The sequence below is a fragment of the Ochotona curzoniae genome, unplaced genomic scaffold (genome assembly GCF_017591425.1).
Source record: "Ochotona curzoniae isolate NIBS_2020 unplaced genomic scaffold, NIBS_Ocur_1.0 contig_2688, whole genome shotgun sequence".
NCBI lineage: Eukaryota > Metazoa > Chordata > Mammalia > Lagomorpha > Ochotonidae > Ochotona > Ochotona curzoniae.
The window spans coordinates 27376400-27403978 of NW_024465553.1; the positions used below are offsets into that span (position 1 = coordinate 27376400).

General features: G+C 46.1%; 1 protein-coding gene across 3 annotated transcripts in view; it reads left to right on the top strand.

Moving 5' to 3' along the window:
* The window catches only part of RTN1 (reticulon 1), a 161997-nt gene that overhangs the window by 25850 nt on the left and 108568 nt on the right, over positions 1-27579 (top strand). The window contains exon 2 of one of the 3 annotated variants that reach the window (XM_040975651.1): positions 20712-20725. The exons of the other annotated variants lie outside the window; for them this stretch is intronic. Within the exon in view, the coding sequence (XP_040831585.1) occupies positions 20712-20725 (14 nt within the window). The remainder of the gene's footprint in view (positions 1-20711; positions 20726-27579) is intronic. 3 annotated transcript variants of the gene reach the window in all.

A 27579-nucleotide genomic window follows, 5' to 3' on the forward strand; every position in this document is an offset into this window, starting at 1 on the left:
AATTTAAGTCGAATAACAATGTATATTATATAGACATATATTTTAAGATTCATTTTATTAGTTTTTTGAAAGGCAGAAATACTGAGACAGAGAGAAAAGTCTTCCATCTGTTGGTTCCCCCAAATGGTTGCAACTGCCAGAGCTGAACCAATCCAAAGCCAGGAGCCAGGAGCTTCTTCTGGGTCTCCCACGTGGGTGCAGGAGGACTTGAGCTATCCTCTGCTGCCTTCTCAGGCCACAGGCCTGACTGGAGGCGATTAGGCCAACTGGAAGAGATTAGGCTCAGTCTACTATGCCATGATGCCAGCCCCTGGAGATTCATCGTTAATTACATCTTTTTGGAAGGAAACTTGACCATTTGTATCAAAATCCTTACATTTTTCACATTTTTAATGGAGCCTCTTCACTTTCAGGAAATCATCCAGAAGAAGTAACGGGGAAAGTAAGACTGACATACAAGGATGTTCCTAATCAGGATGTTGTTACTACCAAAAAAAAAAAAAAAAAATGGGGAAGGTCTTAAAGTTCAATGACAGGAAGCTCGCTGAAAGGAGCGCATCTAAGATGACAAGTGCATGTCCTCATCCCTGGGTACTGATGTGATTTGGCAGCTGGCAGCAGTCCCATACCCCTCCCTCCCCCTCCCTACAGGAGGAAAGAAAGAAAGGGAAAATTGGAAGCATTGCCCTATGCACCTTCCCCCATACCGCAACCCTCTCCACCCTATTCAGTGATCCTCATGGACTTGTGTTGTTGTCAACTATGTGAACAAAATCAAAAATAAAACTAAAGATAAAATTGCTATTAGTAGCAGACAAAATAAATGGCTAAAACCCAGTAAGGCAACAGGACAACATTTTTGAACTAAAGTTGTGGAAGACACTGAAGCACTTAGAAAATTCACTATTATTATTATTATTATTATTATTATTATTATTATTATCAGTTTTCCCCCAAAGGGTACATAACTAGTACCAGTGTGGAACAGTACAATGAATACCTTAAGACACTAAGGCTTAATTACTTACAGAAATCTTGCTGCAAAGGGCTGTTGGGGAAAATAAGGAAAACACTATTAATCTGACATAGTATATTTACACCTGCACTTTCAACAACGCATCAAACATCACGCCTAAAATGAGTTCATTGTAGCCTCTGTAAATTGTATCTTTCCAATGAGGGGGGAAAAAAGGAAACTACCTTGCAGTTCCACTGTGCAAACACTAGAAAGAAGTTAAAATGTCTGATGGTAACCAGTGTTGGTGAGTATGCAGAACAGCTGAAACTCACGTGCTGGTGTTATGAATGTGCAATGGTGCAGTTGCTTTGAAAAACTGTCTGGGAGTTTATAATAAAACTAAACAGTGGCCTATCTAAGGCCTCCAAGTTGTATACTCAACAGAACTATGTCCACAGTCTATAAAACGATTTGCTAAAACTGTTTTACAGAAGCTCTACTCATAATAGCCAGAACATGCTTCCCAGATGTCTGTAAAATGTAGCTATATATAGAAACTGCGACATATTCATAATACACAAGATTGCCCAATAACACAAAAATATGAATAATTAACAACACAGTGACATGGATAACACTCAAAAACATTACATTAAAATAAAAGAAACCAGACACAAAATTATTTCCTTCGTAGGATGTTCAAAGGCAGGCAAGACAGCTCCGTGGTGCTAGAAGCCAGGATATCCGTGCCCATTCGGCTTTTTGGTACTGTGGCTCAAAATCCATAGAGAGGAAGCTTTTTAAGAAGGAGGAATGTTTGCGTTGGCTGACGGTTTTGGAGATTCACAGTCTGAGATAGGGCATCCTTATTGGCCTGGCACCTGGTAAGTGAGGAGGTAGGTGGGCCAGGGGCACGTAGGGAGGGTCAGTGGTCAGCACCGAGGCAGAGGGACAGCACCTGAGACACATGACCCACCCTCCTGCGAGAACTCTCGCTCACATCTAAGACCCAGTGACCAAAACACCCCCGGCTAAGGCCACCTCCCAGATGCCATAGCTGGACTAAACCTCTACCCTTCATCCATGTATCATTAACTATCAACACAGGGCTTTGGTGTCTAAACATCCGCGTGAATGAAGGAACCAAATCCTGAAACCGGACAGGAAGGAATGACTACGGAAGTGTGGCAAAGAGGCTTCCGGGGATGTGACTGTTCCTTCTTGAATGGGGTGATGGTCATGTGAGCGTACATCCACTGAACTATCAAAAAAACTGCATGCATTTAAAAATACACACATACATACACAGGTGTGAATATGTGTTAGTACATGTGTTCTTGGGCTCATGAATTTCATGGGTTAATGAGCTTCTCACCTTTCTTCAAAGCCCTTAATGTTGCTCCTATCAGTCTATCTTCCATTAGTGTTTCCAGCATGGTCCCTCACACAAAGTAAACACATCGTACAAAAGTTTTCAAATGAAGATTTGAAGACTCGGGAGGACCAGGACAGTGTCTTACAAAACCAAGAGACTTTTATCTCGTGGCCCCACACAGTTTCTTGAGGTCACCAAGAATACGTTAAGGGAGAAGAAAACTCATCCCAATGTACAAAGTTTGGAAATTATTCATTTTATCTTAAGTTGTTTCATAAGATTAATGAGTGTGTCTGCAAAATGTTGGCTTGTAGAAGTTGTAAAATCTAGGAGGTGAGGTTAGTGTTCATTTCAAGCAATGCCTGTCTCTCGGCCTCACCTTGTACTCAGAAACAACTGCTTGGTTCTTATTAGGAAATGCATTCTATTGACCTTTTATATAATTTGCATAGAAGTATTTAAAACTTTTTAATTGAGCAATTTCTAGGCCAAATGCCTGCTCCCAGCAAACAGCATTAAAAATAAAAAAGTGGAATCTTCTAGAATCCTGAACTTCATTCCAAACTGGTGCCACTGTTAGATTCATGCCAAAGGGGACCTGCATTTCACAGTCATTGAGAGACAAAATGTTGAAAAAAATGTAGGAACTGTTTGAACCAATGACAGGCCCACTGGAGCCTAAGGCGGGGGACACAGATGAGAGGTCCGATGGGCTTGTTGAAATGGTCCAGTAACATGGCCAGGTACACAGATCTGTGAAAGGTTCTGTTGGGCTCTGTGGTAATCCCTTCCCCCAGTGTGGTGTCATCTCTGTCACCATTTGCTCACTTCCTAAATTTCTTTTGTTTTATATCGATGGGACTCATACAGTCTGTACTCTTTTTGTCTGGCGTCGTTCACTCAAGATAATTATTTTGGTACTCATCCATGTTTTGTCTATCAATGTGACACTCTCCTTTCTTGCTCTGTAGTATAGATGGATTTTAATGCACCCATTCGCCTGTTGATAGCCACTTAAGTTGCTGGCAATTTTTACTTCAAATGAGGCTGCTAATGAATGTTGTGTACACATGTTTGAAGGGACACATGCTCTCCTTTAACTTTCCCAGGTACTGCCAACTGTTTCCTAAAGTGATTGTATTACGAGGGTACGTCCAAAAAACATGGAAAATTAATTTAAAAGTTAAATCAATTTTGATACAGGAAATGTATGCCTATTTTTATAATGGGTTGCTTTTCAAAAAAGATTTACTTATTTTTATTGGAAATTCATATATACAGAAAGGAGGAGAGACGGAGAGGAAGACCTTCCATCCATTGATTCACTCCCTAAGTGCTCACAATGGCCAGAGCTGAGCTGATCCAAAGTCAGGAGCCAGGAGCCAGCAACTTCCTCCAGGTCTCCCACGTGGGTGCAGGGTCCCAAGGCTTTGGGCCGTCCTGCACTGCTTTCCCAGGCCACAAGCAGGGAGCTGGATGGGAAATGGGGTCGCTGTGCCACAAACCAGTGCCCATATGGGATCCTGGTACATATGTAAGGCAAGGACTTTAGCAGCCAGGCCATTGTGCTGGGTCCATAATAGATAGCCTTTTTACATAAAGTTTCTGAAGATATTTTGTATTTTAAATTAATGCATTCTTACTACTTGTGCTCTGAATAAATGGAAGGTACCGTATGATTTATTAGTGTATGCATATTTTCTAGAATTAACCAGTCATGTAACTGCCTTTTCACTATCATTTACTATTTCATATCATTTTGCTCTCTCTTTTTACATTATTACTTTGGATATTTGTCAACCACCACGAGACAGTCTATACTTATTGTACTTTTTCTCGTTCTTGCATTAGATCTTGCACAGGAATCTGTGTGGATATAAATATTCCATTTTGAGATCAAACCCTGAATGATGAGCTCTTCTAGGCTTGGAAGTTCTGCTTCTTGGTCAGTATTTCCTTATGCTGTAGTCTGGCGCTTGCGCAGATGTGGCGTGTCACTTGTTTCCTTCTGGCAGCTTCTCATCATATTCTCAGCCACGCTGGCGTTTCCGGATGTAGGATCGTTTAAAGTGTGGTTTCCTTGGCTCCATTCAGTCCTTCTCGCGACTTCCTAAGGTCCCTGGGGAGAGAAGGTGAACCTGAGCTAGTGGATTTTAACAACATTCCTGTGCGGTGGGAATGGTAGATGGAGGAGGTCCAGCCTTCATCCTGGAAGAACGTGTGACCTTCACGGCGAGAAGAGAGGCGATGACGGCTCAGGGCGGGAAGGGTGAGGAGGTGTGCTGGTGACTGGCTGGAGGCAGTGAGAAGGGTCAAGGCCACGGTCATGGGCACTGTGGCGCCTGGCCAGAATAAGGTCACGGTGAAGGTTAGCTTCAGAATTCACCCCAGCACCTCTGTTTCCATTTGCCTCAGAAGCTGACAGGATGAATGGAAACATTATTCCCTGCCTTGCAACCAACATGAGAGGACACCCTTTGCAGATCGCGCGTCTGCTGCGCATTCTGGGAAACGAACTCTTTCCTGTCAACACTGAAGGGAATTGACTAAAGAAGTAACTAAGTGGTCCTCTGGGGAGCCTCGCACCTGTGACTGGTGCAAATGGTGCCTATTTCCTGAGGGAAGCTCGCCACTGCCCTGGGTTCTGTGGGTTGGGGGTGGGTGGGCAGGGGAGCCATTTGGGCTTGGACCAGTGCCCTACGAGGAACAATGGGCTCTGAAACAGATCCCACCATCCTGGACCCAGCGACACCTTTGTCAACACGTGGGGCCTTGAACACCTGCTTACCCAGCAATACCGTAAATCCCTTAGGTCTTGGTCCCCTTAAGACCCATTTGCCCAAGAAAGCTTCGTGACCTTTAGGTTTAAGCCATGCTCTCTGCCAATCCCTGCAGTGTTGTTTGATGCTATACCCTCCCTCATCGCCAGGCGTACTGGATTTAAACATAGTGTGTGTGTGCACGGACGCGTATGTAAGCATGTAACTGTGTGTGTGCTTGCTCAAAACTTTGACATTTTTGTCAAACACATTCAGGGAGTCTTCAAAATTTCAAGTGTTATAAAAACAAAAACAAAACTACGCGTGGGTTTAAGAAAACTTTTGTACCAAAATACTTAATTTTAATTCCATTTTCTCATGACAATTTTTTTTTCTTAATTTTTTAAAAATATTTTTATTGGAAAGGCAGATATATAGAGAAGAGGGGAGATAGAGAGGAAGATTTTCGGTCTGATGGTTCACTCCCCAAGTGGCCGCAACGGTTGGAGCTGAACTAATCTGAAGCCAGGAACCAGGAGCTTCTTCCAAGTTTCCCATGCAGGTGCAGGGTCCCAAGGCTTTGGGTCGTCATCAGCTGCTTTCTCAGGCCACAAGCAGGGAGCCTGAAGGGAGCAGCCCCCAGGGCCCAGGCAGGCCCGGGGACAGCTCACCACGTGCACATGGTGGCTGGTGTCTGGGATCCAGGCATGAGAAGCCCCGTCCTGAGACCCACCAGCAGCCGAGAGGCTGCAGGAAGTTTTTCCTCATGACAATTTTTAAGTGTGCTGAGGTTTAATTTTGATAGCATTTCCTGGAGCTGGGGCTGGAGGTGGGGCTATTGTTTAATGATACTCTTCGTATATCCTGGTGACTCTATTTTCACATTAGTTTTTCTTGTCTCTGCTCTTCAGGGACTTGCTACGTATTGTGACACTCATTAGTACCGTGGTCTGGAGCACAATGTACCATCTCCTTCATGCCAGGGAAATGTGGCCTCAAGCTGAGCGACCATCATATTCTGTGCAAGGGAGGATGAGAGGGGAGCGAGCTAGAGTGTTGGCAGGACTCTCCAGAGGCAGCTGGTAGAGTACACAGGTGATACAGAGTGTTACGGAGCTGTGGCTGTGGAGCCTGGCAAAGGCCGTGGGCAAGCTGGAGGCCTGGCGAGCTGAGACGGGGCTGTGGTCTGTCCACCCAGAGAAGGGCTCCAGTTGCAGTATGAGTTTGCGGCAAGGGGAAAACTGGTGTCTCAAAGCATAGTGGCCAGGGAGAGGGACTCTGTCTCCCTGGAGGGAAAGTCAGTGCTAGACAAGGCGTCAGTTGGTCCCCAGGGTAACCCACGTTAGCCAGGGTATCTGCTTGACTCCCACTGCTGGTTCAAATGGAAGTCTCAAATAAAAGCATGTCCGTAGAATTGTCTAGGCTCCTGCTTGAAGAAGTGTCTGGGTGCTTTGTGGTTCAGCCAGGCTCCTTCAGGGGAATTGAGGGGAGAGGCCCCATTTTCAAATACGAATGAAGAGAATTTGGTTTTGTCTCACATCTTGATAGTAGGAAATTCAACGTGTAGCAGTTTTCTTCGGGTTGTAACTTGACTGTGTAGAAGATGCAGGTTTGTGTGTTTCCAGGAACTGGCCCAGGACAGGCAGCTGTGGGTCCCTGACTTCCACTTGGCTTTGTCGTAGTAAAACAGTAGCAACAGGAATAGAGCGCGTCTTGACTTCACCATCGTAATGGCTTCTGGCGTGAGGGTGCTTCACGAGAGTTTGTGGGAATGGAATTAAAACAAAGCTTGTTTTTCCTAAAAAAAAAAAAACAAACCCCGAGATCCATGAAATACAATCTTCAAAAATCGTGGACAATGAATATTGTAGAAAAAAATGCATGAATGTTTACGCATTTTGGCATCCACTTAAACTTACCTTTAATGCCACTTGCATGGACTTTTTGAATGACCCTGTGTGTTCTCAGCTCATCCAGTCATACAACCTGCCTTCTGAGCTAGGGCCGTGACTGTGATGGGGAAAGCTCTGAGGGAAAGTCACATTGCTTGTGAGACAGTGCCTCTATTCAGACACTGTGACTCAGTAATCCGGTCTCTAATTAGAAAGGACTTGGAGATGATGGCAGTCTCCCGATTTCAAAGATAAACAAAGGGCGAATGAAGAGAGGCAATGATTTGCTCAGAGTCAGGCACCCTCTGGGAGGGACAGCCAGGGTTTGTTCTTAGGCGCCTGTCACCCAGTCCTGGGTTCTTGCCCTCGCTGCTGCCCTGCCTGTCATCCTTTCTCTCTCACACTAGTCAGGCCTTATTCAGCACTCTCCATTGTGCTGCATGGCTTCCCTGCCTCTGTGACAGGATGGTCCCGTTCTGGGAGCAAGCTTGGACTGGTGCCGTGGGGCTCTCGCTGTGTGATAGCATGTACTTGAACAGCCAGCTCAAAACATCTTTCCTGTCGGAACTGAAGGTTGGACCACTTTAAAATTTCAGACTCGCCTCTGGTGGAGCTGAGATTGCTTTTAAAGAGCATTATCCTCAGCCATCCATCTTGTGGGTGAAGCCTGGCAGGCATCGTGCCAGCGGTGTGTGCCGCTGCTGGGCAGATGGCCGAGTCACACGGTTGCTCTGCAGCGAAGCACTCTGGGAGAAGGCCATGTTCAAGGTAAGTCCATTTCAAGGTGCATTCTATTGTTAGAAGAAGAAAACCACGCAAGACTAAACACATCCACAGAACACCTGCTATTGTTTTTCTCTGGAAGCACCTGGGTGCACAGTGTGTGCCGTGGGTACAATTGTTGGTAGCAGTATTGGATAAATAGTTTTGGTTTTCCTCTGGGTGCATCCCCATCCCTTGGAACTCAGGAGTGAATGTATGATTTCTTTTTGGCCAGAGGAACGTGAAAGACAATTTCAGAGTCTCATCTGGGCAGCCGTTTTCAGAGCAAGTGTGCACTTCCCTGCAGTTTTTTTTTTTTCTCCTGCTATGTGGAGGTACAGAGATGGGGCCTCCGCCACCTGGCCCCTGCATCAGGACAGTGTGGAGCAGGGTCCTTTAGCCCATGTCCCTCCCCCCTCCCCCATGTCTCCTATGTTACAGTAACTAGAGTTGTAGGAAGTTGCATAATCCCATATACCCTTTTTCAGTATTTCCCCCAGTTGGGTATAACTTTTTAAATGTCTCAGATTTTTTGAGCTTACTGGAGCATTAACTACTTCATTTGGACTGATAGAGGTTTTTATTTTAAATGCCTGCCTTAAAAATTCGGCCCCAAACTCTACCAGACTTCCATCACAGCTGGGTTGCCTTGTTTTATCAAGTAGTGTATTTGGCTTGAGCTGTGGTTGCTCCAGTGAATTTTTGTTGTCCTTCTGCCAGACTACAAGCTCCCCATGAGAGCATAATGCATTCATCTTGAGCCCCTCCACCTGCACCGTTTAGAATGCGCTATGAAGTGTTCACCAGGGCAGCCTCTGCAGCAGAAAGCCAAGAGAGATGAGAAGCTTGTTTGGGGACTTGCGGGGACCAAGTATCCTGAAGTTCATCCTTCTCCATCTGCTTCAGTGTGGAGCTCTGAGCTCAACCAAGGGTTGGGTGAAAGCCTGGCAGGGTGGGCTGGGCAGAAATAAGGCCCTTCGCGTCAGTTTCTCTCCCTTATGTATAGACTTCTGCCCTGCCACCTTGCATAATTCATAGAGCACCTTCCTTCCATATTTGCCACTTTTGAGCACTTACGGATTGGCTGTGCCTTCCAGCATGCATCTATGAGCACATGTCTCTTTAAAGTCAAGATTTTCATCCTGAAAGCAATTACATTTTTATAACCACCCACCTTTGGGTTGTGGGGGAGAGCCGTCACACTTCAGGTTGCATTTGGCAGCACAATTTCCTTCTGGCCTATCCGTGAGCGTCTGGCCAGATGTTTTCCATGCGTTCTTTCTTTGGCTGTGGCATCACTGAGACAAAGGCTGAGAAATCACTGAGCTACTGGCATCTAGTCCTCTAATTGCTTGTCCCTTCTGAGCTGCTGGGGTGTCAACAGACATTCCGCAGCCTTCCGCTTCACCCACAAAATGTCTCACTGTTCTTCCCTGGTCTCCTTTCAGGCGTCTGTTGTCCACCTTCTGTGCTCAGCCTCAGCCCAGCCTAGAATAAACAGCACAGGCTAGGGAAAGGGGGTACAGCAGCGCACTGCCCCGCTTCAGTCACAGCCCGTCTGGGTCTCTCACTGGCTCCATTCTATCCCTGTACTCTTAGCCCATCCCTAATCACAAAATTGGAAGTCTAAAATGCTCCCAAGCCAGAAACTGTTATTTTGTCTTAATTTGAGACATAAAGACAAACATAGACCTGGAGATCTCTCATGTCCGGGTTATTCTCCTAATATTGAGAGCCGGGGCGGGCCCTGGTGGAAGTTCGCTGCTGGAATTGATCTGAGTATCCCACATGGATGGTGGGAACCCGACACCTTGGGCTGCCACTGCGCAGGTGCTGGGAGATGGAGTGAGGCACAGAGCTGGGACTCAAACCAGGCATACTGATACAAGATGTGGGTTTTGTAATTTGTAGACCCAACACCCGCGCCTAGACCAGAAACATCTTAAGCACCATCCCATCACTTGTTCACATCATTCCATCTCTTGTTCATGTCACCTGCTCATTGCATTGCACATTTCTGATTCTACAATCTTTTGGATTTTGATTTTTTTTTTTTTTTTTTGCATTAGGGATGCTCTACTTTATAAAGTCCATTCTAACACTCCAGCATCCAGACTTCCAAATTCTGAATTCTGAAACACTTCAGATAACAGCTACTCAGCCTACACTTCAGTTTTGGGAAATAATCTATCCTATTTCTTTAGCTGTCCTTTGAGAGTAAAAACCAAGGGCAAGGGCTAGAGTTGTGGCACAGCAGGTTAAGCTGCCTATGCCGCATGCATCCTGTGTGGACGCTGCTTTGAGTCCTGGTTGCTCTACTTCTGATCCAGCTCCCTGCCAATGGTCTGAGGAAGCAGTGGAGAATGGCCCCAGTCCTTGAGCTCCCGACGCCTGTATGGAAGATACAGAAGCCCTGGCTGCTGGTCTTAGCCTCTGGCTATTGTGGCCATTTGGGGAGTAAATCAGAGAATAGCAATCTCTCTCTGTTTCTGTAAATGCCTTTCAAGTAAAAGCAGTTGAGGAATGGCCCAGGGCCGTGGGACCCTGCACCCGCATGGGAGACCCAGAAGAGCTCCTGGCTCCTGGCTTCGGATTGGCTCGGCTGCAGCTGTTGCACTCACTTGGGGAGTGAACCATCGGATGGAGGACCTTCCTCTCTGTCTCTCCTCCTCTCTGTATATCTGCCTTTCCAATACAAGTAAATACCCCAGGGACAAATACTTGAGGGTCTTCAGGAAATGCTTGTGATGTCCGTATAAAAACTGTGAGGAGAGACGATTGGGACTGATTCTTGGTGCTAGGGAAACAAAAGCTAGCAGGCCTCCTGTGACATCGTTGCTGGGGAGTTGAAGGGGGGAGGGGGAGTATTTATTCTGGGCCTACAGGGTTCATTAAACATGGGAGCATTTAGTACCTCTTCTTGTATAAGAGAATTTAAATTAGATACCACAGATGAAGGAAAGAAACCATATGTAGGCTGCAACTTCTCGGAGCACATCTTACAGATACTTGAAATCGTAAGACTTGTCCCAAATAACAGGTACTTGAAAACAGGCACATTTGAGTGGGGAGGGCAGAGAAGGGTGTCACATGGTGCTGGCGCCAGCGTGGGTTGTTTGGCCTGTGTGAATCGAGTCTTTTGTTGAAGACAAAGTAAGACCTGGCCTGAGATGGCTGGGCTGGTTCCGACTGAAGACGCAGCAGTTAACTGAGGAGGTCTCCTGAGACGGGGCCGCCTGGCTTATTTTCAGTGATAGCTGAGCAGTCCTTGGAGCCGCTGCCGAGTGATGGAGTCTATTGTTTTCTAAATCACGTTTCCATGACTAGTTGCTAGGATGGGCCCTGCACCAAGTGTGGGCTGATGAGCGACGGGGTGGGCAAAAGAAAATAGTCTGCCTAGGTTGCTATGGCAGCCAACAGGAGGGCAAGTCCAGCAAGAGAGGGAGCCTGGGGTGGGGGGGATGCAGAGAAGCAAAGGGCAGTGAGAAGCACACTTGTGCAGCTTCTCCTTGACTGGAAGCTTGTCTCATGGCCTCCAACCTTCCCCTGGCTGGGTGCTTGGCATCAGCTCAGTACCAGCTCAAAGGCAACCTCGTTCGAGGGCCTGCCCTGGCACCGGCTCTTAGTCCTATGCCCTACCTCCTGCCTCTCCCTCACAACTTTATATTTCTTGGCACTCATCACTGCTGATGCTGCATTTTAGCTTATTTGCTGATCCTTCTGTAGGAATAGAATGGCAGTGAATGTGAGGGCCTGTCCTTTTCCAGTGGTATCTGCAGAGCCTAGATCCCAGCACAGAGTAGCTGCTCATTGAACGACTGTGTGTTGCTTACGGGGGGCGGGGGAAGTGTGGGGCACGGCACTGTGCCATAGTCACCTTTGAATTTTGAATTTCTGGCTCAGAATCATCTGTTGAGTAAAGCCACCGCTCTAAGGGCTGTGTTGTGGTATAGCAGGTAAAGTTGCCACCATATGGGCACCGGTTCAAGACCTGTCTGTTCTATTTCTGACTCAGCTCCCTGCAAATGTGCCTGGGAAAGCAGCGGAGGGTGGTTCAAGTGCTTGGGCCCCTGCACCCACAGGGGAGACCTGGAAGAAGCTCCTGGCTCCTGGCTTCAGCCTGGCCGCAGTGTTAGCCTCTTCCAACCATTTGGGGATTGGAACCAGCAGATGGAAGATCTCTCTCTTCCTTTCTCTGTATAACTCTTGAGTTTCAAATAAGTAACTGAATCTTTAAAAAGAGAAAAATAGTGGGAAAGAAATAAAAACGCTATAGGTGAAAATAATCAAAGGCGGTTTATAAACAAGGCAACTTTCTAGCAGGGAAATGACCCCCAGAGCTTTTGTCTCCCTCATGCCTGTTTCAAGGAGCCACTAGTCAGCGGGAGGCAGTCTGGGGGTGGGGATGAGCCACCGAGTGTGGTGGCTGCTCTCCCAGGGCTGGACTGGCAGCAGGGCAGTGTGCATGTGGAGGGGAACAGTCCCAGCTCACTGGGGTATAAGCCTCTGGTCTCTCGGTGCTGGGAGGAGCTCAGCGTCTGCCCGATGCTGTGTGGAGTGGTTCTGTCCACTGGGCCACTCGATCCCCACAGCTGTGTGACCAGATGACTTGTATGACCCTGTCCAGATGAGGAGTTTCAGTGACTTCCCTGAGGTTGCCTACTGCTTGTTCAGTGGCGGAACAGGTACTCAACCGTGCTGCATAGCGCCCTGTTGAATGCGCCTCGCTAGTTAGGGGGTGTCGCTTGCTCTCAGTGCACGCCTGCTCTCTGGCTTTTACTTTTTCTGCTCTCACTTCTTGTTGGTGCTTTTCTGAACTCACGATGCACTGCTTTCTCACGTCCTGCTCTTGTTCCATCTATCTCTTTGGAAGAGGCGAGGGTGCTTTAAAAATTGGAAATATAATTAACAGATATTTATTTTGGTGCCTATATCTTTTGAAATCCGAATGTCATTTTTTACGTTAAGAACTTTTGAAGACCTCTGGTGGTATCAGCATGCTAAGAAATGCTCCATAGTGCAGAACGTGCAGCTGCGAATGGAAAAGCCAGTGCTAAGATCCAACTATCTGAGCTAGAATGCTGGGGAGAAGTGCCAGAAGCTATCAGGCATTCGCTATACGGTGCCCTGATGAATGATGTGTGATGAGGTTACCAACTTCTGGCCTGAATTCGGTGGCTAAACAACTTTGAGCCTATGGATATGTTCGTGAGCTTCTACAAGCTTCCATTTCATCTTCCCTAAAAATGACATGAGATGAGGTACTGGGGCAGGGAAATGTAAACCTGCTTTGCACCAGCAACTACAACCAATAGCACTGCGCCTTGCCCATTTGTGCTGTGATGCTGCTCTGGGCTGGCTCCACAGCAGGGATGGGGTGGACATGGAAGGCCCAGATGTGACACACCTGTGCTTTTTCTCACACTGCCGGCTGTCCAGAAGGTGCTTCCCTTCGGGCTGGTAAAACGTGGAAAAAAAGGAAAATGCACGTGAACTGCTTCATTATCATTTTACAAGTTGTTCTGAGTAATTGTATTTTCCTGGGTTATTCCAGAATCTGGGCAGGAGAGGATGGAAAGTCAGGAGAAATAACAAAACAGTGTTTGCCCAGACTACATCAGGGCTGGCAAACAAGAATTGTAATGTAACCCGGCGGTCAGATTCAAGAGACTTGACAAAGTTCTTTTTGGGAATGGGCAAGCAGTTTTTCTCCCTAAGGGAGACATTTTTCAATGTCTATAGTCATTTGTTTATTTACTTTTACTTCAGTGGACATGTGGAGAGTGTGCCATGTCCTGGTTCGCTCCCTGAGTGCTGGAGATGCCCTGGGTTGGGCTGTGCTGGAATGAGACCAGGAGCCAAGCGGATGGAGGAAACTCAGCCACAGAAGCTGCTTCCTCCCAGGACCTGCCAAAGTGGGAGCTGGAGTTGAAACTGAGCTGGGACTTGAACCCAGGCCCTTTGATGGGGGTCATGGTGTTCTTGCTGGGGTCTTAGCCACTAGTGCTTGGAGACATTTTTGAATGATGGTGACTGCAGGGTGTTACTGGTTTAACGTACGGCCAAGGGACGTTGCTAAGCATTCTACCATAAAGAGAATAACCTGCCATGTCAGAGAATTATCTACCCAGGCTGAAAAATGCTAGCTGTCAAAGGAAGAGTCACACCAGAAAATAAGAGAGATGAGGAGTCAGGGAAATGTGTGGAGTAATGACTGTAGCCCAAGCAGGTGCAGTCACAGCTGGTCACGTAGCCCCAAGGTAGGAAGTTCAGGGCACAAAGCTTCAGGCACTCAGCCAAGCATTAAGACTTAGGCCATCCCCAAAGGACAAATATTACATGTTCTGTCTGATATAAGGCAACCTTCATGTAAAATACAAGATCGACGGATAGAGGGGTTGCATGTACATATATAGTCATCTAGAGGAACGATATACTAGAGAAAGTCATATGGAGAACCTCGTGGAGATACACCGCAGTCCGCATCTCTGTTCTGAACCAAAGAGGGACTCCCAGTGAAACTGTAAAATACAGGCCGCCCTGTGGCTAACAGCTGCTCATATCCCGCACCCCTGGCCTCCAGCCACCACGTCCTGTGCTTGCTGTGAGTTCACGCCTGTACATTTAACATACGCATGAAGCCATGCAGTGTTTGTGTGACTTCTTTCACATGCCATAATGCGCTCAGCGCTCACTCAACGGCAACATGAATTTCAATAACTCCCTGAAACTGGGGAGTGACACATCTCAATTAGTAATAAAAAAAAAAGTGAAAAAGTGAAATACGGAGCAGTGTGGTGGTGGAGTTTCTTCCAGCTGACAGTTACCTTGTGGTAGCTGCAGTTCCGTAGAGAAGTCGAGCACCTCTTGGGCTGTAGCGAAGGACTCCAGTGTGGGAGTTGTTGCCGCATCTTTTTCAGGTGTTGCCTGCCGCAGGAAGCATGGGGAGAAGTTTCCTGAACAATAGACACCAAGAGGCACCACGGGTACAAACATTTGCTTTATGAACACGGTCTAACATCCCACTCTTCTGACCCATTTTAGGCAATGATTGTAAATCCAAGGCTGAACTCTCCTTCTCCCATACATGGATATCTTCAAACCTGGTGCCACAGAACCTGAAAACGAAGCTAAAATATTATTAGAAACCCTCAGACCTTTCCTCAAAATGAATGTGTTTTACAGATGCTTTTTTTTTTTAACAATAGGGAAAGAACAGTTTGTGGGGAAAAGGTACATTGGGCGATTTTCAATTATTTTAACCTGCTAAGGTTTATTATATGAAATATTAGAGTATTAATAAATTAAAACCGCATTGATTGTGGATAAGTATGCACAACAGTTATTACCTAGTGAATGTGTATGATGCTTGGGTGTGGAGCACAGCATTCTAACACTTTATTTCATTTGCTTATTAAGCAATATTGATGAGGCAGGCATTGTTATGGTCCCTGTTTGACGTATGAGAAAGCTTACGCTTAGAGAAATTAAACCATTTGTTCAAAATGGTAAATGAGAACTGGTGAGGAGATGGACAAAAGGAAGCCATTGTGGCTGGGTGGTGAGACTGGCGGATTAGGGCAGGCTTTGTGGAGGTCATGCGTGTTCCTCAAATAGGAAAGCAGATAGACCCACACAGGATGCACCTGTCCCACCTGCCCAAGGGAGATGTTCACCGAGCACTGTTCACATTAGCCAAAATATGGTACCAACCCGAGAGGACCGGCGGCTGATGGATGAATAGAGACAGTGTATGTACGTGCGATGGAGTTTGTTCTGCAGTGTAAAGAAAGAAAATATTGACATTTTCAGCAAAGTCAATGGAGCTGGAGGTCATTATGTGACATGAAATAAACCAGACACAGACATTTCAAGAAATATCACGATTCAGAGAGCTCTCCTCCACTGGCTCACTCTACAAGGGCCTGAACAGGTTTGCACCAGCTGAGGCTGGGTGGGGACCAAAGCCAGGACCCGGGCACTCCATCCACGGCCCCCACGTGGGTGGCGGGAGGTCTGCCATCACCACTGCCTGTCATGGCTTGCAGCATCGGGACACTGGCATCAATGAACTGACCAATGTGAGATCAAAGACCAGGGCAGGGATTTTTAAGGTCCAGGGAGATTCAGGGCTCAGGGGGAGAAAGGATGAGCATTGCGGGGATCCGTCCGAGGAGGGAGGGAAGGCAGGACCTGCAGATTGCACTGTGGAGCTCGAGTGACCAGTTCTCCCAGAGCTGCCATCATCATCATCATGGTGTCACATCGGAGCAGGGCGGTCAGAGCCTTCCGCCGGGCTCCGTGCAAGGAGGTAAGGAACGGACGTCATTAAGAGGGGGCGAGGGCGTGTGCCATGGTGCCCTTCAGAGCAAATCCAAGTAGTCTTTTCCCGAGTGCCTCTGGGGCAGCAACGCACGCTGTTTAGACTAGATCAATAATGCACCAGACGGGGCCTGAGTAATATAAAATGGTTCAAATGCACATTCTGTTGTGACAGCAGATCCACTCGGCTCCAACTTCTACTATTTCAGCTGCTGGTGCCAACTATGGCACAGAAAATATATATATATTACCTGTGAGAAACTCCAGCAGAGGATAAATCAGGTACTTTTTCTGATCTTGGCTGTCCTAAGCTGTGAAGATTTTCTGTTTATTTCTTTGCCTGGATTGCCCGCAGCAGCTAAAGCTGCTCTTCATGGGTGAACGGATGGCGATCATTGGGAGATTACGCTTCAACATTTCCAAGCAGGCTTCCCATAGAATATTCTGCAGGAGGCGCCAGGCTGACTTGTTAAGGCCATAGATGACCAGGTGGACTGTCGCTCACAGAAGTGTGTTACTAAGAGACGTGTGGAGGGCGCAGAACTAGCGAGAGGTGCAGTCGGCTTTTGGTCTTTGCAGCCTTTGCAGCCAGAGGGCTGCTCATCTCCTTGGAGCCTGTGCTGCCTAATGCGATGCAGCTGCAAACTGCCACCTGGTGAGGACCCCCTGGCACCTGCCCTGGCCTCCTCCGGGGACAAGGGTGCTCTCCGTTCCTCACTGCCAACCTGCAGCGGTGGGCTTTGTGGCCACTGCACTGCGGGAACGTGTCTCCAGGCCAGCACCACCAGCCCCCCTGGAGATGTGTGGAGTAGCAGCCTCAAGCGATGACCCTGGGCTGTATATCCACAGCTCTTGGGAAGTTCTCTCTTCCTTCACGTATCCCTCCGCTTCCTGCCTGAAATGCAGCCGTGAGATGATGTGTCCAAGATGGAGCGGCCATGTTGTGCTTGAGCTGGGTGGAGATGAAGTAAGGCTTTGAGGAAAGACCGGAGTCCCCGCCTTCCGTGAGTCCCAGCCTGGAACTGCCCCATCTCAGCGTCTTTCACAGGAGAAGTTGTTTCCGTGTCCACTAGATTGTGTCTCACTGTTTGACTTCCTCATGGACCCTAGCAGTGGTTTCCCAAACTTAAAAAAAAAAAAATTGTTTATTTATCTTTGATTGGAAAAGGAGAGGAAGAGAGACAGAGAGAAAAATCTTCCATCCGCTGGTTCACTCCCCAAATGACTTAATGGCCACAGCTGAGCTGATCCTAAGCCAGGAGTTTCCTCTAGGTCTCCCACGCGGGTGCAGGGTCCCAAGGCTTTGGGCTGTCCTCAACTGCTTTCCCAGGCCACAAGCAGGGAGCTGGATGGGAAGTGGAGCAACTAGGATACAAACCATCAGCCATATGGGATCCCGGCACGTGCAAGGCAAGGACTTTAGCCACTAGGCTATGCTGCTGGGCACCCCCAAACTTTTTTGATTATGTTCTGTATGAAAACATTGTATGCATGTATACACGTGCTTTAGAAGATCATGGAAGATGGAATCAAAAGATGTTTACTTTGTTACAAATTTTTTTTGCAGTTTATGCATAATTCTTTCATTCAATGCATTTTCATAAGATTTTGAAAATCCCTAGTTTCAAAATTTTTTTGAACCAAATTAAACTTACGTTTTAAATTGCATTTCTCATGAACTTTTTATCTATTTATGTTTTTATTTATACCACAGGCACTGATCATTTACTATACAGATAAAAGCATTACAAATAATAATTTTATGTTTTATTATATTTGTCCATAAATACAAACTTTTCTATCACTATTGAACAAAATAGAGCCATGTGAGTTTGATTTAATGTATTTTTAATTTTGTTTTTTGAGTTTTTGAGACATTACCTTAACACTTTGGGATGGCATTACTAATGTTACTTTATACTTTGCTGTACTGGCAGTCAAATTTGAAAAAAAAAATGTACTTGGAGAAATGGAATTTAAAGCTATTCTTTCACAATACACATCTTCTATAAATTTTTAGTGAACTACTTATTTGTGGTTTTCAAAATTGATTTATATCAACATAAAAAGCTTTGGTTCCACTTTTCTACCAGTTTTTCATGGTATTCTCATATCTCATTAACAAAAATATTTAACAAGAGAAGTAAGTCATTGGTTAAGTTTAAGAAATCTAGATATTTTTTCAGTTGCATCCATCAACAATACAAATACTTTTTTTTTTTAAAGATTTATTTTTATTATTTTTTATTGGAAAGGCGGATATACAGAGAGGAGATACAGAGAGGAAGATCTTCCGTCCGATGATTCACCCCCCAAGTGAGCCGCAACGGTCGATGCTATGCCGATCCGAAGCCAGGAGCCTCTTCCGGGTCTCCCACGCGGGTGCAGGGTCCCAAAGCTTTGGGCCGTCCTCGACTGCTTTCCCAGGCCACAGGCAGGGAGCTGGAAGGGAAGCGGGGCTGCCGGGATTAGAACCGGCGCCCATATGGGATCCCGGGCGTGCTAGGCGAGGACTTAACCACTTGCGCCACCGCGCCGGGCCCCAAATACTTTTGATTAAATTTGGTCAACAGGTGTTCCTCTTCCCTGTTGATGTTCTTTTTTTTTTTTTTTTTAAGATATTGTTTTGATTGGAAAGATTTACAGAGAAAATTGTAGAAAGATCTTCATTCCACTGGTTCACTCCAAGTGGTCACAATGGCCAGAGCTGAGCTGATCTGAAGCCAGGAGCTTCTTCTGGGTCTGCCAGCAGGTGCAGGGTCCCAAGGCTTTGGACCATGTCCCATTGCCTGTCCACGCCAAAGCAGAGAGCTGGATGGGAAGCAGGGCAGCCAGGATAGGAACTGGTGCCGGAAAGGGATCCCGAGGGCGCATGCAAGGTGAGGATTTAGCCACCAGGGTACTGTGCAGACCCAGGAATACGCTCCTTCTAATAATTGGGAGTGCTGCTTTTTCTTTTTTTCTTTTAGCAGTTGGTTTGAAAATCCGCAGGAACTTCTCACAGAGGATTTTTAGGTGGTTTGAGAAACTCAGTTTTCAATTTAATGTGTGTGGATATTAACTTTTTAAAAAAGATTTATTTATTTTTATAGCAAATTCAGATATACAGAGAGGAGGAGATGCAAATCCACTGGAATCATCCACTGGTTTACTCCACATATAGCCACAAGGACAGGAGCTGAGCCTATCCCAAGCCAGGAGCCAGGAGCTTCTTCCAGGTTTCCCAACCAGGTGCAGGGTCCCAAGGCTTTGGCCCATCCTTGACTGCTTTCCCAGGCCACAAGCAGGGAGCTGGATTGAGGTAGATCCGCAGGGGTTAGAACCGGTGCCCGTAAGGGATTCTGGTGCGTGCAAGGCAAGGACTTTAGCCACTAGGCTAACACGCAGGGCCCAATATAAAAATTTTTATATATACCACACAGCACTTGCGGCCAAAATGCCTACTAATAAAATCATTTCCAATTACTCATTTCAAAGCGCTGCCTCTGTAGCTCCAGTTTTTGTTTGGAAAACCTCAACTTTCTCCTTTGAAGTTAAAATGCCACCCTCACTGTGAAGAAAAGTTGCACGTGTTAATTTGTTCATAAAATTTATTCTTTTTTTTTTTTTTAAGAGAGAAGAGAAAGTGATGGGGGTGGGGATATAACTCATTGGTGTCATGAAAGAGGCGTTTGTCAAGATTAGATTCAAGACACAAGGTTACTTTTATTTTCTTCTTTTTTAATTTCCTTCCAAAAGAATAATGAACTTAAAGATCAACTCTCCGAATTTCTTGTGATCAGAAAATCAGCAACATTTGATGTGATGCAAAAGATTTTCTTAACTATTTCCCCTCTTCGTTGCAAAATATTGGAAGATGATATTATATTGCGATGTGTTGTTTTTGCAGGTTTTTGTACACTAAATTTTGTTCTAAGGCCTTTTAAAGTATGAGTTTGTTCCACACAATGAAGTAAGTCAGGTCACGGGCATCCTCAAGGCACAGGATCCCAGAGTTTTAGATTTCTGGACCTGTCCCGTCCCTGGGGGCGGGAGCCACCTGCCTGCTTCTGCCTCCTTGCTGTTTATACTGGTCCCCTCCCCACTCCGGGTCTCAGGTAGTACAACTCCGGAAAGGAACGCGCTGTTCAGAATGCAAAGCAAAGTGTAAGGTATCCTGGCAGAGAGTTTCGATGGAAGTGAAGTGGGCCATGTTAGTACCTTTTCACCTCGTTGCCTTTCTGAGTCACTCAACCATGCAGATTTCTTAAGTAAGAAAATGCCGGGGGGTCTTAACCCTTCTCCATTAAAGGGGGGTGGGGAGGAGGCAGCTCCTGTAAAGGAAGGTTGCTTTTTTCCCCTCTTGAATAATTCAGGACAGAGTAGATTTGGGTGGCCTGAATTATCTGGATGGATGCCCTGGTTATCTGCTTGGACTGTAGAGACCTGGCCTTCCAGGGAAGTAGGTCACTCATTGCCTGAGATGCTGGTGCTCTTCCTGGAGGATGAGGACTTCCGGGTCTGGAAGCTTTTCCTATGGCTTGCATGAGTATCTTGAGAAGACAATCCCTCCAGTGTAAACGCCTTGCGGAATCACACACAGCTCAGTGTCCTGCTCAGGACCAGCTCTCCCTGTCTCTCTGCCCCGGGGACTCCGATTACAGGTGTCTCCTCTGCAGTTGTACGTAGTCCCAGGAGAATCAATGACTTCCTCTCCTTGTGATTTCATTTAGATAGGCAGCTATTGTCTTCTGCCCAGCCTGTCCCAGGGCCAGTGTCCCAGAGGAAATGGCAAGATCACTTTCCTCAAGGGACGTTGGATTGTTGTGTAAGTGGACCCTTTTAAAGCAGTGCACCTGCGAGGATGAGATGTGATCTGTAAATTCCCAGCTCAGTGTCTCCTCTTTGTATAAGTGAGCTTTTGCAGGTTAAGCCACCACCTGCAGTGCCAGTATCCCATTTGGGACACTTGTAGGAGTCCTCTGCTCCACTTCCATCTGGTGTCTGGCTAAAGTATTTGGGAAGACACTGAGTGAGGACTCAAGGGCTTGTGACGCTGCCAGCCAGTGGGGAAAGGGCACAGAGTCCTTGGCTCCTGGCTTTGGCCAGGCTCCATCCCGTCTGTGGGGTCCATTTGGGGGAGTGAGCCAGCAATTAGAAGGGAGATTTCTCTCTCTCTCAATCTCTCTGTGGCTCTCTCTGGTTTGTTCTCCCATGCAAATAAATCGTGAATCTTTAGGAAAAGGCGAGTGATGTTTCATTGAAAGCTGCTAGCATTGAATTGCTACTTAGGCTTTGAGATTGCGGGAGTCTGGCTCCAGCTGAGTTCGGAGCTCCAGAAGGGTGCGTGGAGTCGGGCGATAAGAAAAGACACGCACCCTGTCACTTGGTGCCCTCTCGCAACAGCTCAGCATGCCCTCATTTTTTATTTATTCAGACACCTCACAAGCTTCTACACAAACAACTAATTGTTCTATTTTTGCTTCAAGACTAAGAGGGCATGTACAGACATTTGGTCATTCTGTCTGTACTTCAGGGCTAAGCAGGTGCCCCTAAAGATAATTCTGTAAGTTACCATAATCAGTTTCTTCAAAGCAAGCCATTCTTCATTCTTCAATAGTGGCCATTGGGTGACAGCCAGGACTCCAAGGCCAAGGCACATGCGATTACCTACTGATTAGTAATACATTCCGACCACATTTCTATTTCCACAACTTGCCCATCATTTAATGGAACAAATATGTTACAAGGGAAAAAAATGTAAAAATTCAAGATAAAAGTTTCAAATGTTAAATTCCCCCTACAACTATAGGCTCTACAACCCTATAAACAATGAAACAATAATTAAAAGCATATTTCTTTAATAAAATCATCCTTAATTCCTCTAGCTAGAAATTATAAAAGTGGCTAGAACAGTTACATTTTCTATGCTCCAAAGAAATTGCAGAGACAGGCTAGCCTTTGAGATAACAATAACTATATTTGTTGCCATTAGCAGTTTCAGCTCCTACTCCCATCACTTGCATTAATATTTAGGATAATTATCAAGCCCTTTCCCAGAAGGTGTGCTGCATGTCTGGGCCAGATTCTGAGGCAGTGGTTAAGTACCCAATAAGGTGTCCAGACAAGCATGGACTTAATTGTGCTCCTGTGTGTTAATTGTCAAAGGCCCACTCACCAAGACATTATCAGCGACATTAACTCCCAAGCTCACATCAGTTACAGAAGCCACCTCACAGGGGCAAACAACAATGCCTCAACAGATTACAGAGTTCTTAGTGGGGTGGTTGAGTGTCCATGCAAAAAGGGGTTGAGACTGCATCAAGGTGGTCAGAGAGAAATCCACCTGCCCCTGCCAATGGCTGGAAGCTCCCCTGGGCCCTGATGCTGTCTGGGTTTCAACTTATATTGCATCTGTTTTTCTCTATCAACAGAAGAATTTTGCATGAAAAGAGTTTTTTTTTTTTTTTGCAGCAAACTCATAGTTTCATTTCTATTTTCCTCAATTTCTTTGGTGTGCCCTCCTAGAATGCCAGAGGGTTTAGCTTAGTTCTCCTGCCTCCTTCAGCTTCCAGGAGGCCCTGCGTCACTGCGCCCCAGGAGGCCTCTTTGCTCATCCCTTCGGTACGTTTTGGTTGTTGCTTGGTAGAAGGTCTGTACAGGTGGAGACAGGAGCCCACCTCATTGTAGACCGATTCTCTAAAGGAAAACCTTCCAGAGTGGTCCTGCCCATCTGCCCCCTTTGTCTGGCAAGCTCTCTTGGATGCCTGGCAACTTTCTGGAAGTGTAGACTTCTCCTTACCCCGCCAGCACTGCCCCAGCATGCTGACAGTGGACCTGTGGTTTGCGTTGGTGCAGGGTCCTGATCCCTAAAGTTTCCCTGCGGTTCCTCTGGAAGTTTAATGGGTTATTTCTACATCTCTCCAGGAAGTAGTAGCCATTTCCTTGAGTCCTGGCAGTGGAAAAGTTTGGGTTTTTTTTCCCCCCTCCTCCCCAGCAGCTTAAGGCATTTTCTTTCTTGGAGAAAGGAGCTTGTCAAAATGGGCAGTATTTCATGCCTTCTTATCTGTGACTTTCTAACTTTCAGCACTCCCACTTCTGTGGTCCCCTTCCAGGGCTTCTTCTAGTCTAGTGTCTTTCCCCCCAATCTTTCCTGTAATGCTGGGGAAAAATGCACACTTCTCATGTGTCTGCCTCTCACTTGGTTTAACATTACACACTAGCCTGCTTCCAGAATCGCTGATACTTCAGCTTATTTCTGCTCCTTTGGTTGCTTTCTCTTCCTCCCGTGTCCCATCACAGGTGGCAGGGTTCATGTCTCATCTCTATGTGTGCTGTTGAAACTCAGTTCACTTGACCCATAACCTCGGCCCCGTGATGGTCCTGAGATACCTGATGGTGGTGTAGATTGCCCAAATTGGTCTCTGCAAAGAGGACGGTGCTGTCTGGGAGCTTTGTGCTCCTGAAGAAGGAGCGGAATTGCTCCAATAATGGGTGGTGTCTGACGAGTGTGGCTTGTCCCATAAAGCACTTTTGTTCTCTCCAGACTCGGCGAGCCATCCTTGTTTCCTCCCTGAATGCTGTCTTGAAAGTATTTTACATCTGTTTCTTCACTGAATATCAGGAGGCAATATCTTAATTTGGATAAAGCAAACCATTTTGAGAGTAATAAATACCACTCTTGTTTATGTGGTCAAGTCGTGAATGAAGCACATAAGATTTCATTGAAGAGAAATGAATTGTTGCCTCTTTAGAAAAAAGTCAGACACGTTGATTGTTTGGAAAGTCTGGACATTGTTTTTATGTGTCCTTGGAAAATCCCTGTTATTAGAGAGCTAAGAATTATTTTTCTGTTAATATTTCATTGTTTGAGATGCTTATTTCCATTTTATTTGAAAATCACACACACACTACATAAGGACAGACAGACAAAGCGAGATCTTCCATCCTCCTGTTCTCTTCTCAAGTGTCTGTAATTGTTTCAGTGGTGTCAGACTGCAGCCAGGCGCCTGGAACTCTCTTCAGGTCTCCCACGTGGGCAGCAGAGCCCCGGGTCTCCTGTCTTCCAAGTACACATTATTGTGAGGCTGGAATCCACAGTAGAGCCAGACACCGAGTTCAGTCAGGTCCTCTGGGATGGAACGCCAGTGTCCCACGTGTCTTCTTAACTTCTGCAGTAAGTAGCCACCCCGCGAGTCACTTTTAGAAGCATTCACGTCTGGAATGTTCTATCTGTGTGGTTATGAACTTTGGCCCTGTGTTGGACATCCATGAGCTAATCCCTGAAATCTGAGCGCTGCTTTGTACAGCAGAGGAACCGTGAGCATGGTTTAAGTTAAGCACATTAACTTGAGGGTATCATCTAGGCGGGCTGGTGTTGTCACAAGTCCTTGCGGTCCTTGTGAAGGAGTCGTTGTAGGATCAAGGCAGGAGGCTCATGTGACTGTGGAAGCAGAGATCCTAATTAGAGAACTGGGGGAAAGCTCAATGGTGGGCCATGGCTGAAGAAACGTAGGCAGCCACTCCTAGAAGGCAGCAAAGAAGAGGGAGTGGATTCTCTCCTAGAGTCTGCAGAGAGAACCCATTCCGATGGACGCCGCCTTGATTGTAAGACTTCTGACCTCTATAGCTGTAAGGTAATGCATTTGTGTCGTCTAAGGCACTGATTTTCATCACATATTTCAGCAGCAATAGGAAAGAAACATAAACTTTGACAGGCTAAAACCCAGTTTGCCTTTGCAACATAAGAAAAGTAGATGACACCATTTTTAAGACTTTGATTCAGATGAGCATTTAGTTGGTCATCCTGACATTGGTCCTTTATTGTATCAATTTAATTGCGCAGTGGCTTTTGTTCTATGATTAGAGGAGCTACACATTCATAGCATATTAACCGTTTTTTAGCAAGATGTACTCACAATTATGTACTCATAATTTCTAGTGGTTGTTTATCCTGGGATAACGGATATTTCACCTTTCTTTTCATAGATATACTGGATTGTCCCAACACCCTGTCCTCCTATAAAGAGGATAGCTGCTATTTTTTTCTGGCTTGAGATTTCGTACAGTATCTCTTCACTATAGGTTTTACTGTCAGGGTGAGTTAATGTACCTGTCAGTGCTGAGCCATTATTTTTTGAAATAGTAGCAATAACAGTGATAATAAGGATTTTCTGTGTACTGTGATCCATGTTGTAGGTTGTGTACTTATATTTTTTCCACATAGTCCTTATAGTATTAGCAGTAAGTGTATCCCTGGTGACCTGCAAGAGCTGATGTCACTTGTCCAAACTCACGGTGCGAATCAGTGTCTTCAGTGTCTTGAAAGTGGCAGTGTTTTATCTTTACTGTGATTCCCATAGTGGTACATAGAACTTCCTTGATTCTTGGGGACTTGGTCACCATAAGCTGTGTAGATGAACTCTGAAGATAACAAAAAAAATGGCTTTTATGTGTAAGAAAAAGATCAGAAACCTTGCTAGCATCTCAATGGCCTACGACACTCAAAATTAATGTAGTTACTTTGGAAAAAAAAATTCTCTCATTAACAGACCTTGCAGAATGATTTTACGCGGTTGTTACGCTATTGGCTTGTGAATCTTAATGTCATTGAGAGAATTTGAGCTAATTCCAGCTTGTCCTATCAAAGATAAATTAGTCACAGAATATTGAAATTAGCCAGAGTTTGAACTTTAGCTGGTATGCACACAAACATACACACAATATGGAATTATTTTCATGTGGAACTCGGCAGATGGGATGGGGATTCTGCTACGTTTGGGGTGGATATTAAATAGGTTTAAAAGAACAAGTGGAAATGACTTTAGATCATGAGTGATAGATGGGAGTCCACATGGAACAGTAAGCAGGAGGGTCCATGTGCAGAAACTGCTGGTTTTCCTCTGATGTGCACTTGTTTCTCTCTGTGGTAGAAGATTTTCTCAATGGGCACGTGGCTACCTGCACAAAAAAAAACGCAGCTCAGCTTCCTTTATACCTAAGGATAGCCGCCTGTGGCCAGTAGAGTACCACAAGGACTGATGTGTGTTGCTTCTGAATTGTAGCTTTAACAGGCTCTTTCCTGGGCCCAGAGCAATGGTTCAGTGGCTAAATCCTTGCCTTGCACGCACCCAGGATATGGGCTCTAGTTGACATTCTGACAGCTCTACTTCCCGTCCATCTCTTCTGCTTATGGCCTGGGAATGCAGCAGAGAATGGCCCAAAGTCTAGGAACCCTGCACTCACGTGGGAGACCTGGAGGAAGCTCCTGGCTTCAAATCAGCTCCATTCCTGCCATTGCGGTCACTTGGGGAGTGAACTAGCAGTTGGAGGATCATTCTCTCCGTATCTCCTCTGTGTAAATGTGCCATTCCAATAAAAATAAACAAATAATAAAGAGGCTGTTTCCCTTCCTTTCTCCACTTGCCTGTCCTCATCCATTAACCAAAAACAAAGGCCCAGTGATTAGGTCACCAGTTGGAATGCCTCACATCCCATGTCTGTGTGTCTGGTCCTAGCCCTGGCTGATCTATGCAATCCAGTCTCCTGCCGAGTATAACAGGAGAGACAGCACGGAATCCCTCCGCACTTGCTTCCTGCCACCCTTGGGGGAGATCGACGTTGGGTTCCAGCCCTCTGGCTTGGGCCTGGTCCAGCCCTGGATGCTGTTGGGATTTAGGCAGTGAATTTACACATGGGAGGTCTGCTTCCAGCTCTCTCTCTCTCTCTTTCTCTCTCTCTCTCTTTCTCTGTGTGTGTGTGTGTGTGTGTGTCTCTGTCTTGCAAAAGAACTAAAAACAAATGAATGGAAATTAAAATAAGGATCTGGTGCAATACCTTAGTGGTTAAATCCTCACCTTGCATGAGCTGGAATTCCATATGGGCACTAGTACCTATTCAGCTGCCCTACTTCCCCTCCAGCTCCCTGCTTGTGGCCTGGGAAAGCAGTCGAGGACAGCCCAAAGCCTTGGGACCCTGCACCCACGTGGGAGACGTGGAAGAGGCTCCTGGCTTTGGATCGGCATAGCATCGGCCATTGCGCTCACTTGGGGAGTGAATCATCAGACAGAAGATCTTCCTCTTTGTCTCTCCTTCTCTTTGTATATCTGACTTTTCAATAAATAAATAAAATCTTTAATAAAAAAAAAAGAAATTCTTAGAGCTAGAAAAGAAGTAAATCAGTGGAAAAGAATAGCAATTCTTATCAGCCCAAATTCCTGTAACAGCATTATGTAAATGGTGGAGAATTTCATGGGTCCAGCGCTATGGCCTTAGCAGCTCAAATCCTCACCTTGAACATGCCCAGGGTCCCATATGGGCTCCGGTTCTAATCCTGGTGGGCCCGCTTCCCATCCAACTCCCTTCCTATGGCCTGGGAAAGCAGTGGAGGATGGCCCAAAGATTTGGGATCTTGCACCTGCATGGGATACTTGGAGGAAGTACGTGGCTCCTGGCTTTGGATTGGCACAGCACCGCCTTTCCTGTTGCGGTCACTTGGGAAGTGAATCATTGGTTGGAAGATCTTTCTCTCTG